Here is a 19188-nt window from a genome sequence, read left to right as displayed (position 1 = left end):
GCCATCCATCTTTGTGTTTCAGGCTCTGGTTACTGTGCTCAAACAACTTGTGTGAAGATGTTTTAATTAAATGCCTACTTATTAAGAGACATCAGTTATATATTGCCTGTGAACAATTCCCTGGTTGGATGCCTCCTCTCTTATTGTCATGCTACAAAAGCACTGACGTTTTTTGAATGTTAACTCTAAACATCTTCTGTAAACATAAAAACATCAAAAAGTTGTGATTTTCCAAACGGAAACTGCATCTGATTCTCACTTATGATACTAAAGCATATCCCCAGTGAAACTTTATTTTGAAAAGCCTTTATTCACAGACTGGTTTGTTTTAAAAACGGTTTAAAATTCATCGTCTCTCATGAGATGCCTCGTTTTCCTTTCTGAATGTGTTTGTGTTTTTTCTTCCAACCAAAGCAAACCTTGGTTTTCTGTGTATTTCCACTGGGACGCTTGTTGTTTTTCTTCGCTGATACTTTAAAAATTTATTGTCACTGTTGAATAATGCAGGTAGGAGCAGGGAAAGGCCTGTAGGCTGGAAGGTAAGAGTAAAGAAGATGAATCAAGGAAGGAGGAAGATTTCCTGTTTAGCGCTTTTCCCTTCAAAATAAAATGTAAACGTTTTAATATTATAACAAAAGGTCCATTGGGATTGTTGAATATCTCATTCTGAAACCACAGATAATAATCTAATACTATACTCTAATCCTCTACGAAGATTTTTTTTTAAATACAAGATTTTAAGATTTATCAACCAAAACATAAATAATAAAATAATGAAGACTCAATAAGGCAGGAGTTCTTCCATGTCACATTATGGCTGCAGAACCTTGAAGTTGCTTGATACTGATCATATTGTTCATACATGTTTACAAACTATAATTTTGCCATCCTGATTTTTACACTGTAAATTCATTATGTGCTCTATTCTGTACCCAGGACATCTATTGTATGTCTGCATCCCGAGGTTTCTTCTATTTTCTCCCTTTTTTTTTTTTAAACTTCACTTTCCCTGTTCACTCACTAACTAGTTTTCACGCACTCAGTTTGACAGGCATCTTACTATTCACTGACCTTTAAATTAGAATTTTAACTTTCTAACAAAATCAGAGCTGCTATTCATTTTTTTTTAGCTTCATGTGTACCACCTGCAAATATACCCTGTGGATACAAGTATCCCTGGTTGGGAATTAATGAATGATTGAACGAACAAACAAATACATTACTTTTATTTTGAAAAACGAGCAGCGGAAGTCGTACATTGATTCTGGTCCGTCCGGCTGCAGGAACTTTCCCTTCGTTCCTTCACAACAAGATGGACTGGACAGGGGACGGTAATGTAAGTCGGTTTATATTCATTACCTGCTGCTGTTGCCTGGCTAGTGGCGCTATTAGTTCACCCTGTGTAGACCTGGCTGTTATACTTTATCCTATTTTTACTACCTCAGCAGGTTGTTAGCATTAACGAGCTAGCTTGCTCTGTATTTTTTCGCTCGGCGGTAAGTTGCTGTAACGCGGAATAACCTGTCTTGACTGATACGCGTCGAGACAAATCATCTGTCAGTTAAGTCTTTCAACGGATGTGGGTGTCGTTAACCTGGTGCTAGTACCAGCTGAGTAATTTCTCTGTCAAGCTTGAACAGCTAATTTGTCTTCGTGTGAAGGCATCGACGTCCACGTTACGGAAAGACTTGTCTGGTTGACATGATGATGATGATGCGTGTTTAACCATTTCCTTGCATTGTTACCTTTCTTATCTTCCTCCATTAAGGATAGGTTCAAAAATTTTCAAAGCTGTCTCATAACAATAGCCAGGTGCCCGCATGAATATTGAAACATTTTTTCCTCGCTATATGTGTATGATATGTTGTTCGTCCTGTTCAAAGAGGCCAGTAACAAATAATGCCTTCCAGTTGTGCTGTCACTGATCCACACTCCTCCTCCTAGGCAAAAATTTATTCAAAATGTATCTGAGGCTTACCCTGAGTGAATATCTTCCAACGTTGCGTTGTTGATGAGTGTAAATTTTCATTATGTTTATGTTTCACCTCACTTGAGCTGTGGTGGAAGGATGGAAACAAAAAGAGAGGGCTTTGTATTAAAAAGGCTGTCATTTTGAATAGATTATAGAAATAATGACAATAATAATAGTAAAAATATTTTTATTTGTATTTTATTTGTGTTTTAAAAAAGTACTTTACAGTGAAGAAGCAAGGAATAAAAGTAATAAATCCAGAATCTTGTAGACTGATCTTTGATCCTTTTAGACTGATCTTTGATTCCTTTTAGACTGATCAGTCTGCTACCACTCTGCTGGCTACCCATGGCAACCCAAGTCAAATTCAAGTCACTAATGCTGCCTACAGAGTGAAGTCTACACCCATCTACTTGAACAATCATACGGGCTTATGCTCCTTCTCAGCTCCTGTGTTCCTCCAAAGAAAGTAATTGGGCATTGCCATCCATACACACAAAGCAATCTCAGTCCGGACTGTTCTTGTTTTTGGTTCCCTGATAGTGGAATGAGCCCGCAAATTCTATCATCATTACCCTGTATCTTCATAAAGTTCTCAAAGACTTATCTCCTCCATTGCCTCTAACACCCAAGCATGCCTCATTCGCGCTCACTGTGCATTTCCTGATCAGACCTCTTGCCACTTTGTCTTATTAAACAAATTTGGTATTTAGTGTTTACTCCAAGGTTTCCTACTGTACTGAAGATCAATATTTGTCCCTCACTTTTAAGTTGCTTTGGATGAAAGTGTCTGACAAATGAGTCAATGTGAATAAAACAAGATAAATAAAACTTTCATCGATTACCATCAAATGAGAAAAACACATAACATAAAAATTTGTTTTAAGAAGAGTTTTAAAAGATGAGGCAAGATTTTGATTAGCAGTTATTAGCGATCAGGCTCATAGGGAGTTGGTAGATCACAGATGTAGACAGGAGTCTAACCATTCAAGGCTTTAAAAACAAGCAGTAGTATCTTAAAAAATCTATTCTAAAACTCACACGTAACCAGTGATGGGCAGCAAGAATGTAGCCTTTGGATGTTGTGTCTGCTGACAGTACAATAAAGGGTGTTGCAATAGTCCGGTCTGGAGGAGATGAAGCACAAATTACCTTTTGTTGATCTGCTGTTGAAAGGAATGACCTGATCTTGGTTAAATCTCTCAGTTGTATTGGAAAGCAGGATTGCGCAACTTTAGTCACCTGACTAATTTGGACAACTGAAGACTCACATTGACTTCAGATAAACTTTTAAATATATTTTTGCATGGAAGGAAGAAGTATATTAAGAAGGGATCTTTTATTAGCTATGATGAACAAATTGTTTGCTGCATGTCAGTGCTGGTATTTAGCCTTAACTTAAGTAAAACTAGTCGTACTACACTATTCAAATAATACAAATAAGTCTTGCATTCGAAATTCTACTTAAGTAGAAGTACATAGTATAAGCCAAATGTTCTTAAGGTACAAAAAATGAAATACAAGTTAAATATAATTAAAATACAAGTACCTTGTTATTGAGTAAATGTACTTAGCTACTTTCCACCACTGCTGCATGTTTTCATCCAAATCCACATGTGCTTATACTTATTACAGGCTGACTGCTTAGCTTTTGCTGTATGTTGTTAAGTTAACCATCTGTCTGGATCATGGCAGTAGCCTGTCATGATCAGTATGATCCAGCAGATCCATCTCAGATGATGAAAAACAGCTGCCAGGTGCTGCTCTGGTAAAGGTGTAATTCACTCCAGAATACAAATATAAAAATCACGCATTAGTTCACATTTATGGCAGTAGAAAACCCTGATGAAGCCATGGTAGCCATGGTAGTTTACCGCCACTGGTCTCATCTGAGTTTTCTCCAAATATATTTCCGTTGTCATCTCCAAAGAAAAAAATAATTATCACAGTTATTCAGTCAGCTCATTAGGAGTATTCAAAATGTATAAAATTCTTTGTCACAGTATATTTAATTTTCTCAGGACTGCACTTTAGGGTTATTTTCAGTATTGCTTAATCTGTCATTAATCTGTAGGAAGTAGCAAGTCAGGAAAACTGTGACTGAATTAAATCAGTAATGCCACTGTTATTTGCCAATTTGAAATTTTCATGTTGTTTCCATTTTGTACCAGATCTGTGTATTTTTTTCCATCTGTTTGTGTGGCAGGATCACGGCCACACGCGTGACAGCTGTCACCACGGACATGCAGGTCATTCTCACAGTCACGGGCCGAGGGCTGCTGCATTTGGCGGGATGGCACATCCCTTCATGCCAGCTTTTCATGGACAGTTTGGCAAAAGCGCAGATCACACGATGGACCCCACTCAGCAGCCGAAGAAATGGTCACACATGGACGACAGCAGCAGCTGGGACATAGTGAAGGCAACACAGTAAGCGGTGGAATATTAAGTCTCTCTTAAATATGGACATTTAATATGTAGTTACTTTTCCATTTCATGGTATTTAAGCAGTACATAAGCATCACTAGTTGGCATTTTAAATTGCTGTCATCTCTTCTTTTGTGGTAGCTAGCCACTGATGTGTGAATTTCTGTACACTGCATACATTTATGCACATCCTGTTGCAACACGGGTCTTGTTTTTGTAGTTTCTGTCATAATTTTTTGCAGATGTATTAATATTCTAAATGGCAATGTCACTACAACAAGGTCTGACAGGGCAAGAAACACACATATACATATATTATCTCAAGGCAGTTTACAAAGTCAGGTCAAGACCTTATAATATATAATATTTGATTGTGTTATTACATATTGTGCAATCATTGTAAGTTTTGCAGCTGCTGTGTCAAACACACATTTCCTCTTTCAAGGGTAGCAGATGTACCCGTTAAACCTTGTTCAGATGACATTTTTGGTCAGTATTCAGTTTATTTCCAGATTATACAGCAACATTTTGTTGATAATTTTATTTTAAACATGAATGTTTTACCACTGCTACTTACCTTACCTACATGTGCTGCCGATCCTAAACCAGTCACTGTGAGATTGAGAATTAACCCATAACCTCAGATTTAAACCTAGCTTCAGACTCACAACTCTCTGTTTTACAACTTTGTATCGCAGAAGTAACAACACACCTTGCTGTCCCTGGCACTGACAAGTATTTGATCAGTATATTTAAGCTGAGTTACACAACAAAACTCAAGGAATGCACAGAGGCTTTCAGAGCTCTGTGTTAAATCAGCAGCCAGAAGGTGATGATTCATTTTTTTGTCCATATTGAAGGATTTTAGAAAGAAAACACAGTTCAAAGAAATAAATGCTTCACACACCTACTAGTATGACTTAGTTGAGATAAGTGCTGGCTGCCTTTGCTAACTGATCAGTGAGTTGAGGTGCAGCAGACCAAAGTTCACTCCTCTTCTAGGAGTGGGGAAAAAAAGAAAAGAATCTGCAGAACCACACCTGTCCGCCTGTTTTATCTCACCATTTGTCAGTGTAGTGGAAACCATGTGTACACTGCAAATCCGCTGCAAATCTTTTTTCACACAGTCTGAAGCAGTGATCAAACGAACCTGCTTTTCCACTTAGTTTACTGCCTGTCACATTGAAAATCTTTGCTTAGGGCTTTGGGCTCTTTTGTAATATTATTATTTAAGAACACTGTGCAACCGGCAGCATTAATCTAGTAGTTATGATTATTATTGTTGTTGTTACTGGTGTGTTTATGAAATGTTGTTTTCTGTGTGTGATCCTCGCAGGTTCGGTATCCTTGAGCGCTGTAAGGAGCTGGTGGAGGCGGGATACGATGTCAGGCAGCCAGACAAAGAGAATGTGACTCTGCTACACTGGGCGGCCATCAACAACCGCTTAGAGCTGGTCAAGTAAGACCTCCAGATATCATTTCTGTCTCGGTGCAGTTGACATTCCAGTAATTTGGGGATTTTCACTTTTTGGGGGAAGGAATCCTTGATTCCTCTGCACCTCTACACTTCTCTCTTGGGCTCAGAGTAATCAGGGCCGCAGTAGAAAACATTACTGAGAAATCAAATCACTCTACCCTAAAGTTTAACATATATTAAAATTAGAATAGCCTCAGTCACAAAAGAAAGCAAATGTAAATGGATTGGTGTTTCTGCATCTGATTATAAACAAAGTCACTCCTTCCTCAGGGACCTCATATATTTTATTTTTCATTTATACTGCTGTGAGCAGTTATAAACAGCTCCACAAAAACACCCAGAAAAGAAACCGAGACAACTGAACTGACATACAACTAGTTCCAACAAGAACTGTTCTCAACTCTTGATTCAGGTTTTTGTTTTAACACTGATATGCTCTCTGTCTCTGCCCTGCTTTTCTCTGACAGGTATTATATTTCTAAAGGGGCGATAGTTGATCAGCTCGGAGGAGACCTGAACTCTACACCTCTTCACTGGGCCATAAGGTGACTGTATGACCATGAAGGGATTGGTAGCCAGGGTTGGATATAGTTAATTCAGTTCAATTTTGTGATTATGTTTAGTTAAAAAGGTAAACATGTAATTAATCCAGCGGTCTGTAAACACTACACTTGTAGACAGAAAACACAGTGGATCCAAACTCCCTAGTTCTTTGAAAGCAGCTCAGATTTTATACTTTCATCTTTTGGGTGATGATGCATTAACTTGGTTTTTGTCCATAAACAGGCAGGGCCACCTCCCGATGGTGATCCAGCTGATGAGGTATGGAGCAGATCCCTCTGTCGCTGATGGAGAAGGTTACCGCGCTCTGCACCTCGCCATCCTCTTCCAGCATATGGCCATAGCAGCTTATCTAATGGCTAAAGGACAGGTCAGCCACTCTCTTGGTATGAGTTTATTTTTATTTTTCATCACTTTCCTGGTTGCAGGTCCTTATTTGCTTCTCTTTTTTTTTAAGGAAGTTGATGGGCCTGACTGCAACGGGCAGACGCCACTGATGCTAGCAGCCCAGAAGATTATTGGGTAAGCACCCTACTCCTTTACAGACGTGCTTTAAGCACCATATTATTTAATACTGACAGGAGATCATGTAGGGGATGATTTTTCATATCTGGTATGCCTGCATCTTTACCCACACGTTTTACATGAAATAACAGTATATTAGTAAACAGTGGTGTATAACCAAAGAACACAATTTTTTGCTTCTCCTGTGATACATTTTTTGATTTCCTCTTTGCCTTGATGAAAGAAAAATACCTTTAAATGTTCAGGTGTTTAAGGTTACTTTCTCAGTAATTAATCCCAGTTTAATTGTAGTTTCACATAAGTCTATTTGTTAGGTTTGAGTGAGTTAAGTATTGAAAACAATCCATGACATCTTGACATAAGTATTCAGTATCTAAAATATTTTGTTGTTCTGTCCCTAGGCCTGAACCCACTAACTTCTTAATCAAGAATAATGCCTCTGTAAGTGCTGTGGACAAAGTGAACAGGAACACCCCACTGCATTGCGCCGTGCTGGCAGGAAACGTAGACGCAGCCCACATCCTGCTGGAGGCTGGGGCCAGTGTGGATGCAGAAAATATCAACGTGAGCGTCACAAAACTCAACACTGCAAAAACAATATGTTTTATGGTGTAGGTTTCAGTCTGCTGTCACAACTAAATGTCCAAAGAAAATGTGGATACTTAGCATGCTGTGAAAAAGCCAATCGCGGCTCAGACTGCAACTATGAGACATGAAACCTCAAGTGCACCTAAGTGAAGCAGGAGACATCTTGTAGTTGAACATTTCAAAATGAAAAATATTAATATAATTATACATTTTGGATTTTTCAAAGGGGGTGGAATAGATTTCATTTAAAGAATGTTTAAGTTGGTGATTGAATGTTTTTTTTTTTTTTTTTTGGAAAAAAAAATTAGCTACAAATTATTATTCGAAATTTATTTATCTGTTTTAAATCATATCGGGAAGGGGTCTTGTGCATGTCATGTCAGGCTCGTCCTCATGCTGTTTTTGATGCTTGTATTTCAGGGTCACACACCCATCGATTTGGCTCACCAGGTGCACAGCCCGCTGCTCATCCACATGCTCAACCATGTCAAACAGGAGAGGATTCGCTCCAACTCGCGCTGCCTGCGGATCATCAACAGATACAGGGTATACAGATTCACACACCATCTCAAATTACACATTTAAATTACACTTGGTCACACATGAACAAAAACCTACAGTTCTCTAATGTTCCAGTGTTTGCATTTTTTGCAGGTCATTCTGCAGTTTTTGCTCTGCACCGCCACTTTTGGAACTGTTGGTGCAATAGTTGATATGAACTCAGAGTCTTGGTTGCTCAAAGGGATCCTGCTGGCCTGTGTTATAGGTGTGATCAATCTGGCCTCAAGGTGAGGACATATTTCCACTGAGCCGTTCTGGTGACTGTTCTGAGTTCAATTTGAATGCACTCCATCTTCATCTTATACAAAACTGGTCAATGTGTGTTTGTCATTTGTTGTTTGTCTAAACAGGAATTTCCCGAGTCTAGCCTTTCAGTCTCTCCTACCTGCTGCATCTCTCATGGCTTCAGTCTTCTGGATGCTCGTCACCTGGTGCCTCTGGTTCCTGCCAGATATCCTTTCTCTAAAGAAAACATCACCCTAACAGAGTTACAAAGCAGCCATTTGTGTCATTGTCTGAAAATCGGGGTTGGATCACTGTATTTAAGAGCCAGTAACTTCAGCAAAGAGTTTCCCTGGTTTTGAGTCCTGTTTAATATTTTAGCCTTTTAATCAGGCAAATGAACAAAGTTTCTTAACTTTCAACTTCACATACAGCCACAGTTCAGGTTCTGTTCATTCTGAACGCCACTGTTCTGCTCTACTACTACTTCCGCACCTGCAGGACGGACCCGGGCTTCGTCAAGGCAACTGAAGAAGAGAAGAAAATGGTGAGAGGGCTATTAACAGTTATAATCCAAATAATCTTATCATACATGTAGATGTTTCCGGTACAACTGAACTGAGTTTTTTGTTCCTGTGTTGTCAGAATGTGTTGGTGTTGGCTGAAGCCGGCTGTTTGGACCCCAGAATATTCTGCACTTCTTGCATGGTGAAGCTCCAACTACAGAACTTTCACTTTTTTTTCTAACACTGTTCTGTTTACACAAACAGTGACAACCTCCTCTGTCTTGTCTCCTCTGTCAATGCATTGTCCGCAGATAAAGAAACCAGTGAGAGCAACCCACTGCTTCACCTGTGATGCCTGTGTGGCGAAGCAGGACCACCACTCCGTCTGGACCAATGGCTGCATCGGTACGACAGATTGTAGCTGTCAGAAATTACAATAACGTATTAAAATTGGATGAACAGTCTTCATAATATCTTTATAGACCTCAACAGCCTTGTCCGTCCCATTCTCATGAACGCAATATCTCAGAAATGCCTTCAGGAAATTTCTTCAAATTTGGTGCAAATGTTCAGTTGAGTTTTTACACAATGTATAACAAAATTTCAATAACCATGTGAGGATGTTAAATGTACATTTTGTCTTATTAGGATGTGACAAGTTATTATAGTAACTAACATTTGTTCCAGTATCAGCTCCCTCACAAGTCCACTCACTTATGAACCTTTGAAGGAAGTTGAAGATTCATCTATGTTATGATACATCAATGTTCCTTCTCTTCCAGGTGCCAGGAACCATCACTACTTCATTCTCTTCCTGCTGTCCCTCGTGCTCATGGGACTCTGGATGTTCTATGGTTGTCTCATGTGTGAGTGACATGACATACAGTGTAATCACAGTATGTGACATTGTTTTGCATAAACACTGAGTACACATGCCTGTGCTGTGTATATTCTTTCAGACTGGTCGACTCACTGTGCGCTGCATTACGAGCAGCAGGGCCTGTGGGGCGTGGTCTCCGCCCTGGTCAGCTGTTCTCCCTGGGTGCTTAGCATCTTCCTGCTGGCCTTGTATCACACCTGCTGGTCCAGCTTGATCCTGCTGCTGCAGCTCTACCAGGTGACTGGCTGTTTGGAGTGTGTTTTTATGGCTCCAAAATATCCTTTTTTTTTTATTTATGATTTTATGTGTCAGGGTCAGGTCAAACCTGTTGAGCCAGTGCATGAAATTTCACTCTGTTTAAGGTCTATTGATCTGCTGTGTTTACACACTTATAAGACAAATATCTTCTCTATCCTTGTGGTGATTAATGTGTTTCCCTTGTGTTGGAGCAGATCGCCTTCCTGGGATTGACCACAGCAGAGCGGACGAACCTGATGCTTCACCAGAGGAAGCTCCGACAGTCCGTCTCCCTGAGACAGAATCCATACAAGTGAGTTGGATATGAGTGCTGTTATTGTTTACTGCACTACTTTTACAATGGCATCTAAAATGTGGCTTGATGACAAGCTGCTTTACACATTTCAGTCTTTTAAAACAAAAGTTAAGATTTTCTTTACACACTGACGTGCAGCCCTATAATGCCATGTCCTCATATTTCAGCTGGTAAAAAAAAAAAAATTAGTTAATTAATATCAGACAATTAATGTCATGAGTTGATTGCTAAGTTTAATTATGATGCAGAAGGAGATTTATGCTTTTATGCCACAAGGTCATGTGTGATAATGAACGTTTCATTGTTCATTAGCCCCGATTTATTACCGACACAACTGTGTCAAATGTGATTTTAGTTTCTGTGGAAATGAATCAGGTCTCAAATCATATTGAACATGAGTAAGCTGATGTACAAATGCATTCTGAAAACAGTTACCTGTACCTGGATTAGAAAATAAGAGGCACATTTTCCATGTAACTATATGTGGGTATGCAAACAAAGTAGGAGGGAACATGAGGTACAATTTTCTTTCATTATTTTATGTGTAGTCCTCTGAACAATGGTGGACCTAGTCGTTAGGATGAAGTCACAAATTTTCGGGAAAAATAAATTAAATAAATGTCTGCACATTTTAAATTTTAAGTGGTGCACTTTCAATGGTGAAGTTCTGATTTTGTTTCTGTTCTCTTGACACTCTAAATTCAGTGTCATTCGGTTAAATACTCCCCTCATGGGGCAATTTTGAGGCAAATACACACAAACAATATATTCACATCGCATAATTACGAGCATCTAAAATGTTAATATGATTATGTAAGATCAATTAATCATCTCTGATCGTCACCCTGCAGTTTGGGTGTGGTGCGGAACCTGGTGTCCTTTTTCCAGCTGCGTTGTTGTGGCCTCTTCAAGCCAGCCATCATCGACTGGACGCAGCAGTTTCCGCCTGGCCGTGACCAGCACATTTTCGGACAGGCCGACATGGTCTGACCTACCTGCCACCCATCGTTCAGGGTCAAGGATCAAATTTATACAGTGGTTCTGGACCAAAAGCACAGATTCTATTTATTTATTTTTTTATGTGTTGGCTCCTTGTGAAGAGAGACCACAATACTAGAAGTTGGGAAAACACAAAGCAACATGTAGATATTGATTCAGTTGCTCTTTGTACAGACTGCTGCTGCCTTATACTTGACCAATGTAAGTGAAATGAAAATCACAGAGGTTTTAATTTGGGTAAGGTCAACTGAACCTTTAAAGGCCTAAACTGCAACTGAGGTTTTGAGCTGTTTTTTATGAACACATAAAGCCTATTTTTTATCATCTGTAAAAAAGCATCTTTGTACATGTGAACAGTCGGTTTTATGACTTTTGTAAGAGTTGCATGTGTTTACCAATGAATGACCACTATAGTACTTCAATAAAGCAATGTTGTGCCTGTCTTTCTAACTCGCTCTGTGTGGATTCACAGGTCTCAACATTTAAGGGGTGGACGAAATAACAGAATGATTGTTCTCCAAAATAGTCATTTTTGAATCCTCAGTTTGTTGTGTTGTGATGAAAATATCTTCAAATGTCGTTTTGCTTGACCAGCAGTCCAAAACTCAAAGATTTTCAGTTTACTGTGGTATCAAACTGAGAAAAACAGAAAATCCTATTTAAGAGGTTGGAAACAGCAGTTTTTGATGTATTTTTGCTTGAAAATTTGACAATTATCAAAATAGTTCCTGATTATTTATCAACTGATTGATTGTTGCAATTCTATTTTTGATCCTTTATGTCTGCACTTTACTAACTGCACTCCACCTGAGTGCATTTTAGTTAGACAGTCTTGCCATTCTTGCTGCGGAAATGAAGGGCATCTTGGTTTTGTTAAAGGCGTCATGATGCCACAGCTTTTGGTTGAGGTGTCAGATCATCAGCAACCAAAGTTAAGTTCACTGCACTGGAGACATAAAGAGAAGAATGTTTTTCACTTTCATATATATATATGTTTATCCATATATATATATATATGAAAGTGAAAAACTGTGTCATGAACAGAGTTATTTTTTGCAGTGGCTGTGTCCTGTGTGTTGTCAGCTCCTCTAATTTAATAGTGTTAGATAACAGCTTTTAATTTTAGTTTAACAAAAATATCTAATCTTGTCCCACTCTGCACCGCTGCTCACACATAATTGTTTGGGAAAAAGTAACACATTGCATTTGTTAATCACTTGTTGCCATGATTATTCTAATGAAATACTGCACTGAATTAGTTATGAATGCAAATCAGATTCTATTAATAATTAACTTTGACAAGACGAGGCACTGCTAATTGTCTTTTCACAGCTGGAGGTAACTGGTGGAAATTCACTGACTTACAGGCAGGGATGGGTAAGTCCTTTGCAGTTGTATTCATCAAAATTATAATTAGCGATACAAACAAAAAGGACTATTAGCAGTTTACTTCAGCTGTTTTTCTGTGTGTTAGATAAGTGTGAATGGAATGAAAGACATGGAACTCTGTACATACGTATATACATGCTGTTTCTTTCCCTTTATTTCTAGAAATGATGCATTTTAAAGTAACAAAATATTTCTTATAATGGATTCAGACTTAACCATGATACATATCATGCAACATTTAACCAATTGTTCTGCTGTAAAAGTAAGATAACAGTTCACAGTTACACCCAATACCACATGGCGAAAACATGGCATCGACTCATCACAAAGCATACGTCAGTGTAAAAGTAACTGTTGAGTCTGAATGGAAACAGCTGCAGTGTAACAGTGAATGTGACTTTGAGTTTTTTTGTTCACTGTCGTTCCTCCAACATGGCAGCGTTCCCCAGTCCAAATCCTTTTGGGCCAAAGTTTTTGGCATAGCACACTGTAAAGGTAGTTAGAAAATACAATGCAGAGTCAGCAGCAAATTCTGATTTGATTTTGAAACCTGATCTCTCTCTCTCTCTCTCTCTCTATGTGTGTGTGTGTGTGTGTATATATGTGTGTACCTTTACAGTACAGCTCTCCATCCTTATCTGTCACCGTGGTTGACTCCAGGCTCTTACCACAGAGGGCACAGCGGAAACAGGTTTTATGCCAAGGCTACATGCACGCACATGCACACACACACACACACACACACACACACACACATACATTAATAATAATGGAGAAATTGCGGCCCCTAGGGGTTGTGTGTCAGAGTTCAATCAGGTCAATTCACAACAGGAAGCAAATACGAATCAACCCTTTGAGTAGAAATTCTAGAAAATGAATGAGCAGTGCTACAGTTTGTAGTCTTTTCTAAACACAGTGTTTCTGCTGGTAAACTGAGCACATCTATCAGTTAAAGCTGAACAAAGGTGAACTCTGACCTGTCAAATTGCCAGAGCTGTTTGAAGATAGAAACAGGAAATGCACACTTGAATTTATCTGTAATGCTGGCTTCAAAAGAAGTGAATGGAAGATTGAGATATTAGTATGCCAGGATTGTTTTTTATGGATTTTCTTGCAATATTCGTCCACGTGCAGTTTTGAGTTCCTTATTTTTACCCTATGAAGACTCCAGTATTAGATGACACTCGACTATCTTTTTTGGGCTCTGTGAACACTTGGCGATGACCCTGTCAGCAACACTAAAACACTTAATACGTCTTGTTTGAGAAGATAATTTAGAACTAAGAGGTCTAAATTAGGATCAGTGTCAGTCTGATAATGCTCATATTGTCTTACCTTTCCTGCTCCCATCACCTTCTCTGCTGCATAGACCGCTTTGGAGCAGCGAGGGCAGCGGTCTGACCCTCCAAACTTCTGGGAAGATTTGCTTGGATTTGCGTTTGTTGAAGAAGGTCTTGGTTTAGATCTAGAAAAAAAAGAGACTATCTCTGAGGTTGTGTTCAGGTGGGAACCTTCACCATACTGGAGAAAGGTAACATTAACTAGCTGACTTCCGATTGTAAAAGGATAAGTGCAGCCAAATCACCAAAAAACTTACCAAAATGACTCAGTCTCACTAGTGGGAAGTGATAAACATGTTTCTTTATGATTTGGGTGAACTGACCCTTTAATGAAAGTCCAAGTATTGAGAGTCTTTTCAGTATCTTGAAAAGCACTCTAAAAAAAAATAAATAAAATTATTGTTACTCATGAGGTTGCAGGTCTGCGTTCTGGCCAGGAGGATCAGAGCTCAGAGCTCCAGCTCCTTGCCCATATCCATAGCCTTTTGGCCCATATTTCTTGCCATAGCAGGACTTGCAGTAAATCTCAGACTCGTGAGCTGCAACCGTGGTGCTGTCCAGCCCTTTTCTGCAGCTCACTGTGTGGAAGAAACACAAGTAAAACATGTGTTACTCTTTGGCTGTTTGACTGGGTGAAATGGTTTGCCCAGACTCTGAGGAGTGTCATTGTGGAGTAATGGCGGTTAAAAAAAGCTCCCACCCAGCTAGTTTTATCAGTCAACAGTGGCATTACACATAGTCAGGTGTCTTGTGTTTCTATTTGTGGGACGAGGGGAGAGTGTTAGGTGAATGTTCGAGAAAAGATGAACACTTAGCAAATGGATGAGCTTATCGTAGAGACCTTTCAGAGCTCCCACTGGAACAATTCAGACTCACATCCAAACCAAGCACCAAGTGTTTGTGCAGAGAACAGTAAACCTATATGGGGTGTCCTCTGTCTGAGTTCCTGGATTAGACGGCTGCACCTGGCTGTGTCACAACAAAACCGCAACTCAAATTCAGGCCATGATGCCCGGCCAAACAGAAGAAGAGGAGGGAAAACTCATCTGAGCTGTCAGACCCAGAGAGCAGCCATTGTACCACCAGACCACAACAAAAGGGCATTTTTGTCGAGGTTAGGGTTTCCTCCCTCCCTTCCTCTTTTTCCATTCCTAGTTGTGGTGTAGTTCCTTGGTTTCCTCCACCGCCAATTCACCTGAACAGCTGCAAGTCATCACCTAATCAGCACTACAATCAACTTCAGCATAAAAGCCCCAGCTCATCCCTCTAGTCTCCTCTACCAGTATGGTACAAATGCTCCAGCCAATTCCAATATTTGTTTGTTCCTGAGCTCCCTACCTCAGTAATAACACAGTGTTTGCCTGTGTCTTAGATTCTTCTACCTGCTCTTTGTCTGCCATCCCTGCCTGTCAGACTCCTTCAGCTGTGAGCCCCCCAAGACTGACGCAGCTCAGCAGCACCCAGCCAGCTCCTCCACCGCCTGGACTTCCCAATCCCAGCCCCTGCCTCAATCTCACCTTCATCTACAATAAACTGCCTAGAAACTGCAACCTGGTTCCCCAGAAAAGAAGAGAAAAGAGACTAAAAAAGAAGAGAGGACATGGTAAAATGAGAAATGGGGAAAATGAAGATGGAAATGAAAAAAGAAATTATAATAAAATGGAAACAAAAACAAACAAACCCAAAAAACAGATGTTTTTACTACAAAAGATGAAGACAGTGAGAGATGCTCCTTTGCTGTTGTGTCTCTTCATAGACAGCACCCAAAGGTGTCAACAACCAGGCAGCTGATAAGAGCAAATGAGACTGGAGTGTTAAATATCTCTGTTTGGCTGAACTGTATATGGTTCTGCTGATCCACCATGGCACTCTCTCTCTGCTAGTGACAAGGAGAAAGAAGCAGCCCACTCACTGCAGATGAAACAGGTCTTATGGAAGCTCCTGCCGTTACACTGGATCTCCTCTGCATGGTACACTGTCTTCTCACAGGCTGCACACTTGGCACCCCCTCCCCAGTTTGGCATCTAAGAGAAACAAAAATTAGATAAATGACACAGAAAATGAATGCAATTAAGTGAGTACTTTGAATCACTCTATTTCTAATTTTTTATTGTTAGAAATCATATCATTTCTAATGATCTAATTTCTATCAATCTATCTGATAAATGTCAGAAATTACACCAACCACTCTTTTTTTCCCCTAGCATCTAATCTAATGTAGGTCTGCAACTGACAGTTATTTTAAATAACTCAATTAACTGATAAATTGTGTGGTTACAACATATGACATCTTGGCAGTTTTGCTTGACAATTTCATTATCCAGACTATTTCCAGTTAATCTAAAAATAAACAAATCCATTAATCAACTAAATTTCATTAATCATTTATAATGTTAGATGAGTGAGGAACTCTTTGCCCATTGAACTCTGTCACTCTGCATCCATAGGTCATTCTGTTTTTCTTCTTTTTCTTCTTCTTGTAATATTTCCTGTTTTATTTTGGTGTCATTCACCTTTCCCTTTTGTTTCAGATCCCCACTTCCTCTTCTTGTGTGTTTCCCGCTTGTATGATTATCTCCCCTTCTACTATTTAGTCTCCCTGTCCACTGTGACAGTTTGTCTTTGATCCTTGAGACAAGTGTAACAACATTTCCTAATGTTAGTCTTGTTAAGTCGTGTTCTATAGACTTTCTCACGTCCTTTTCTATTTTTTACGCTATATTTTGACCCTGTTCTCCTACATTTAAGCCCAATCTAGAGACATACTGATATCTTTTAAGATCGGACATCATCATATCTTGACCTGTTTTATGTTTTGTTTTGTTTTTTTTGTCGCTTTATTCAGATTTCCTCAGATGTCCCCCCAAGTGCCAGTTTCACTAAAAGCCACTCTGGTTTTCTGTTCAACATTCTGGTTCCCCCTCATATCAGAGGCTGCCCATCACCTCACAGGACTGGTATGTGATATTCCAGGAATAGAGGCTTCACTGAGACATCAGACTGACAAAAGCCAACAAGCTGCCAGACAATAAAACAGTAGTGGAAAGTTCTGAATTTCTTTTAGATAAATCAGAAAGTCTCACATGGAGCTGACTCTTGACGTTTAAGTTCATGTCGGCAAGAAAAAAAGTCAGAGAAATTTAATGTAATTCCACCTATAAACTAAAAAAAATCAAATAGCCAAATCATGAATTATCTACACTACCTGTGTTGTAATATACAGTACCACTCAAATACAAACAGTGAGCTTTAATACAAAGGAAATGGGTCCTTACCTTGAATCCAAGTCTGTCTGCTTCTATCCTAACGTACCAGTGAACGCTCCTTTATATACCGTACATCTTGCCATCACCACGGTCCACTGGTGAAACTATTTCCTAAAATAACTTGTGACAGAGCAGAGCCCTCTGACCCTTCATCACAGGCTGAAAGCCGCTTGAATATCAGCCTCTCAAACATTTGTTCTGGACCCACAGACACACATTAAACTCTGACTGACAGCTGCAAAACAGGGAGGCATCGAGAAGTTGTAGGATTACGTACATAAATGTTGGGAACTCCAAGCATGTAAATGACAACTGCAAATCTGAATATGACCTCATGGCCGAGCTAGTGACCCTGTGATGCTCATTACATAACAAAAGCAAAAACTCAGCTCTCAAAAACAAGGGAAAAAAATTATAAAATGGGGGAATTATTATTTTAAAAAAGAAAAATTATCTGCTTTGGGAAAGGAAGAGAGACAGGACAAGATGAGGAGACTGAGAGAAAGAGAAAGACTGAGGGTGATGGAGATGAGAGAGAAAGAACAGGTTCTGGATCAGCATTATGTCCAAACACAAAATCTAATTTGATCACATTCAAACAATGTTGGCCTAATAACCACATTTATGGTAATTAGAGTGGAACCTGGAACATAAACCAGGTATAATTAGAGTGTTATAATATGTATTATTATATAGATATATTATTGTGGGTCATGGGTGCAAGTTATTGCTACAAGCATTTAATTACTGTTGTTCTCTTGAGGCTGCTCCACTGCTATAAACAACATAGTGTCTGTATCTTCAACAAAGACACACAGATGGTGCAGAGGCTTCATTATGAGTCAGCCAAGAATCCAGAGCCAGAGGAGATCACTGAGTTGTTACACAGTCGACAGGATAAATGAACTGTATTAATAAGTGTAGCCATTAGCCAGTATCTCAAATGTGATTCTGATGACAAATAATGACTGTAAACTTTGGATTAGGCTGACACAGTAAGTTTTCACCAGTGGTGGAAGAGGTTTCTAGTTCACTTAAGTGAAAGTACCAATACAGCAATGTAAAAACACTCCAGTACAGGTAGAAGTCATGCATGAAAAATCCTACTTCTGTAAAGTGCACGTAAATCAAATAGTTCTGACACACAAATCTGTTTTCAGTTTTTGGACTTTTTCTCTAATTAAAATGATTTATGTGGTAACAGGTAGGGCGATCATGTCCACAGAAATCAGCTGACAGGAAGCTTTAGCAACACCTCTGATGAAGACTGCAGGCTTAGCAGTTGAAACACGTCAGATAATAAACACGTGTCTTTACATAAGAATAGTGAAATAAATAAAAAGTACGACAAAATTCTCTTCTTCAGTCTGTTGTTCACATGTTGTTTTCACTGTGAATTTTAGTGCCTGGAAGATGAAGTTAATCTGAGCCTGTGAGCTGGAGACAAGGGATTCTGCCTTATCAATGATGGAGATGATGTTACGCCATTTGAAACAAGTGAAATGCTCTCTGGTAAGAGGAAATATCTTGTTAGAAGAAAAACAAAAATATATATCTTGATCTTGATTTATCTTGATTTAGAGGTTTGGCCTGAGGGTGGCCACAATGGAGAAGTCAAGCTGTTTACTTTAATGAAAGTGATTTATCATCTGTATTATCATTTTGACATTTCATGCCATGTTCAAATCAATTTGTACAGAAATTGTATTTGTTCAGTTAAATGGGAAAAAACAGCCTGGTTCCAGACATCTGAATCACCAACTACATCTCTGACTAAGAATGAATGAATTAAGTGAAACAAAAATGGGAATTTATTCTGTTTATCTGGCCTTAAGTTGTAATTATGAGTAGGAGGCAGATATCTCCCACTCCCAACAGTTCAAGTTCAAGTTGATGAGAGCTTTATTGCCAGTCTCCTTCGA

At 39.2% G+C, this 19188-nt stretch overlaps 2 protein-coding genes across 2 annotated transcripts; one reads left to right on the top strand and one right to left on the bottom strand.

Moving 5' to 3' along the window:
• The first annotated feature begins 1225 nt into the window (after positions 1-1225).
• Positions 1226-11721, top strand: zdhhc13 (zinc finger DHHC-type palmitoyltransferase 13). Its single transcript, XM_051075371.1, has 17 exons — positions 1226-1336; positions 4179-4402; positions 5736-5858; positions 6344-6421; positions 6663-6807; positions 6895-6959; positions 7364-7526; positions 7971-8096; positions 8205-8338; positions 8462-8565; positions 8765-8880; positions 8979-9041; positions 9151-9244; positions 9622-9705; positions 9799-9956; positions 10172-10269; positions 11124-11721. The coding sequence occupies exons 1-17, from the start codon at positions 1313-1315 to the stop codon at positions 11260-11262; spliced, it is 1938 nt and encodes a 645-aa protein (XP_050931328.1). The 5' UTR covers positions 1226-1312; the 3' UTR covers positions 11263-11721.
• A 1063-nt stretch (positions 11722-12784) lies between these two features.
• On the bottom strand, positions 12785-17432 carry csrp3 (cysteine and glycine-rich protein 3 (cardiac LIM protein)). The gene is made up of 6 exons (XM_018683543.2): positions 17276-17432; positions 15913-16024; positions 14407-14578; positions 13996-14125; positions 13272-13365; positions 12785-13147 (listed from the first exon to the last, which is right to left on the bottom strand). Exons 2-6 carry the CDS (start codon positions 16022-16024, stop codon positions 13074-13076), a joined length of 582 nt encoding a protein of 193 aa, XP_018539059.1. The 5' UTR covers positions 17276-17432; the 3' UTR covers positions 12785-13073.
• Positions 17433-19188: the final 1756 nt, after the last annotated feature.

The sequence above is a fragment of the Lates calcarifer genome, linkage group LG2 (genome assembly GCF_001640805.2).
Source record: "Lates calcarifer isolate ASB-BC8 linkage group LG2, TLL_Latcal_v3, whole genome shotgun sequence".
Classification (NCBI taxonomy): Eukaryota; Metazoa; Chordata; class Actinopteri; family Centropomidae; genus Lates; species Lates calcarifer.
This window is presented reverse-complemented; position numbering and strand designations above follow the sequence as displayed.

Coding starts and splice junctions, on each gene's coding strand:
- zdhhc13 (XM_051075371.1), top strand. CDS start 1,313: ATGGACTGGACAGGGGACGGTAAT. Junction 6,422..6,662: donor CCTCTTCACTGGGCCATAAG/GTGACTGTATGA, acceptor GTCCATAAACAG/GCAGGGCCACCTCCCGATGG. Junction 10,270..11,123: donor CTGAGACAGAATCCATACAA/GTGAGTTGGATA, acceptor GTCACCCTGCAG/TTTGGGTGTGGTGCGGAACC.
- csrp3 (XM_018683543.2), bottom strand. CDS start 16,024: ATGCCAAACTGGGGAGGGGGTGCCAAGTGTGCAGCCTGTGAGAAGACA. Junction 14,126..14,406: donor GCAGACCTGCAACCTCATGA/GTAACAATAATT, acceptor TTTTTTTTCTAG/ATCTAAACCAAGACCTTCTT. Junction 13,148..13,271: donor TGGAGAGCTGTACTGTAAAG/GTACACACATAT, acceptor CTACCTTTACAG/TGTGCTATGCCAAAAACTTT.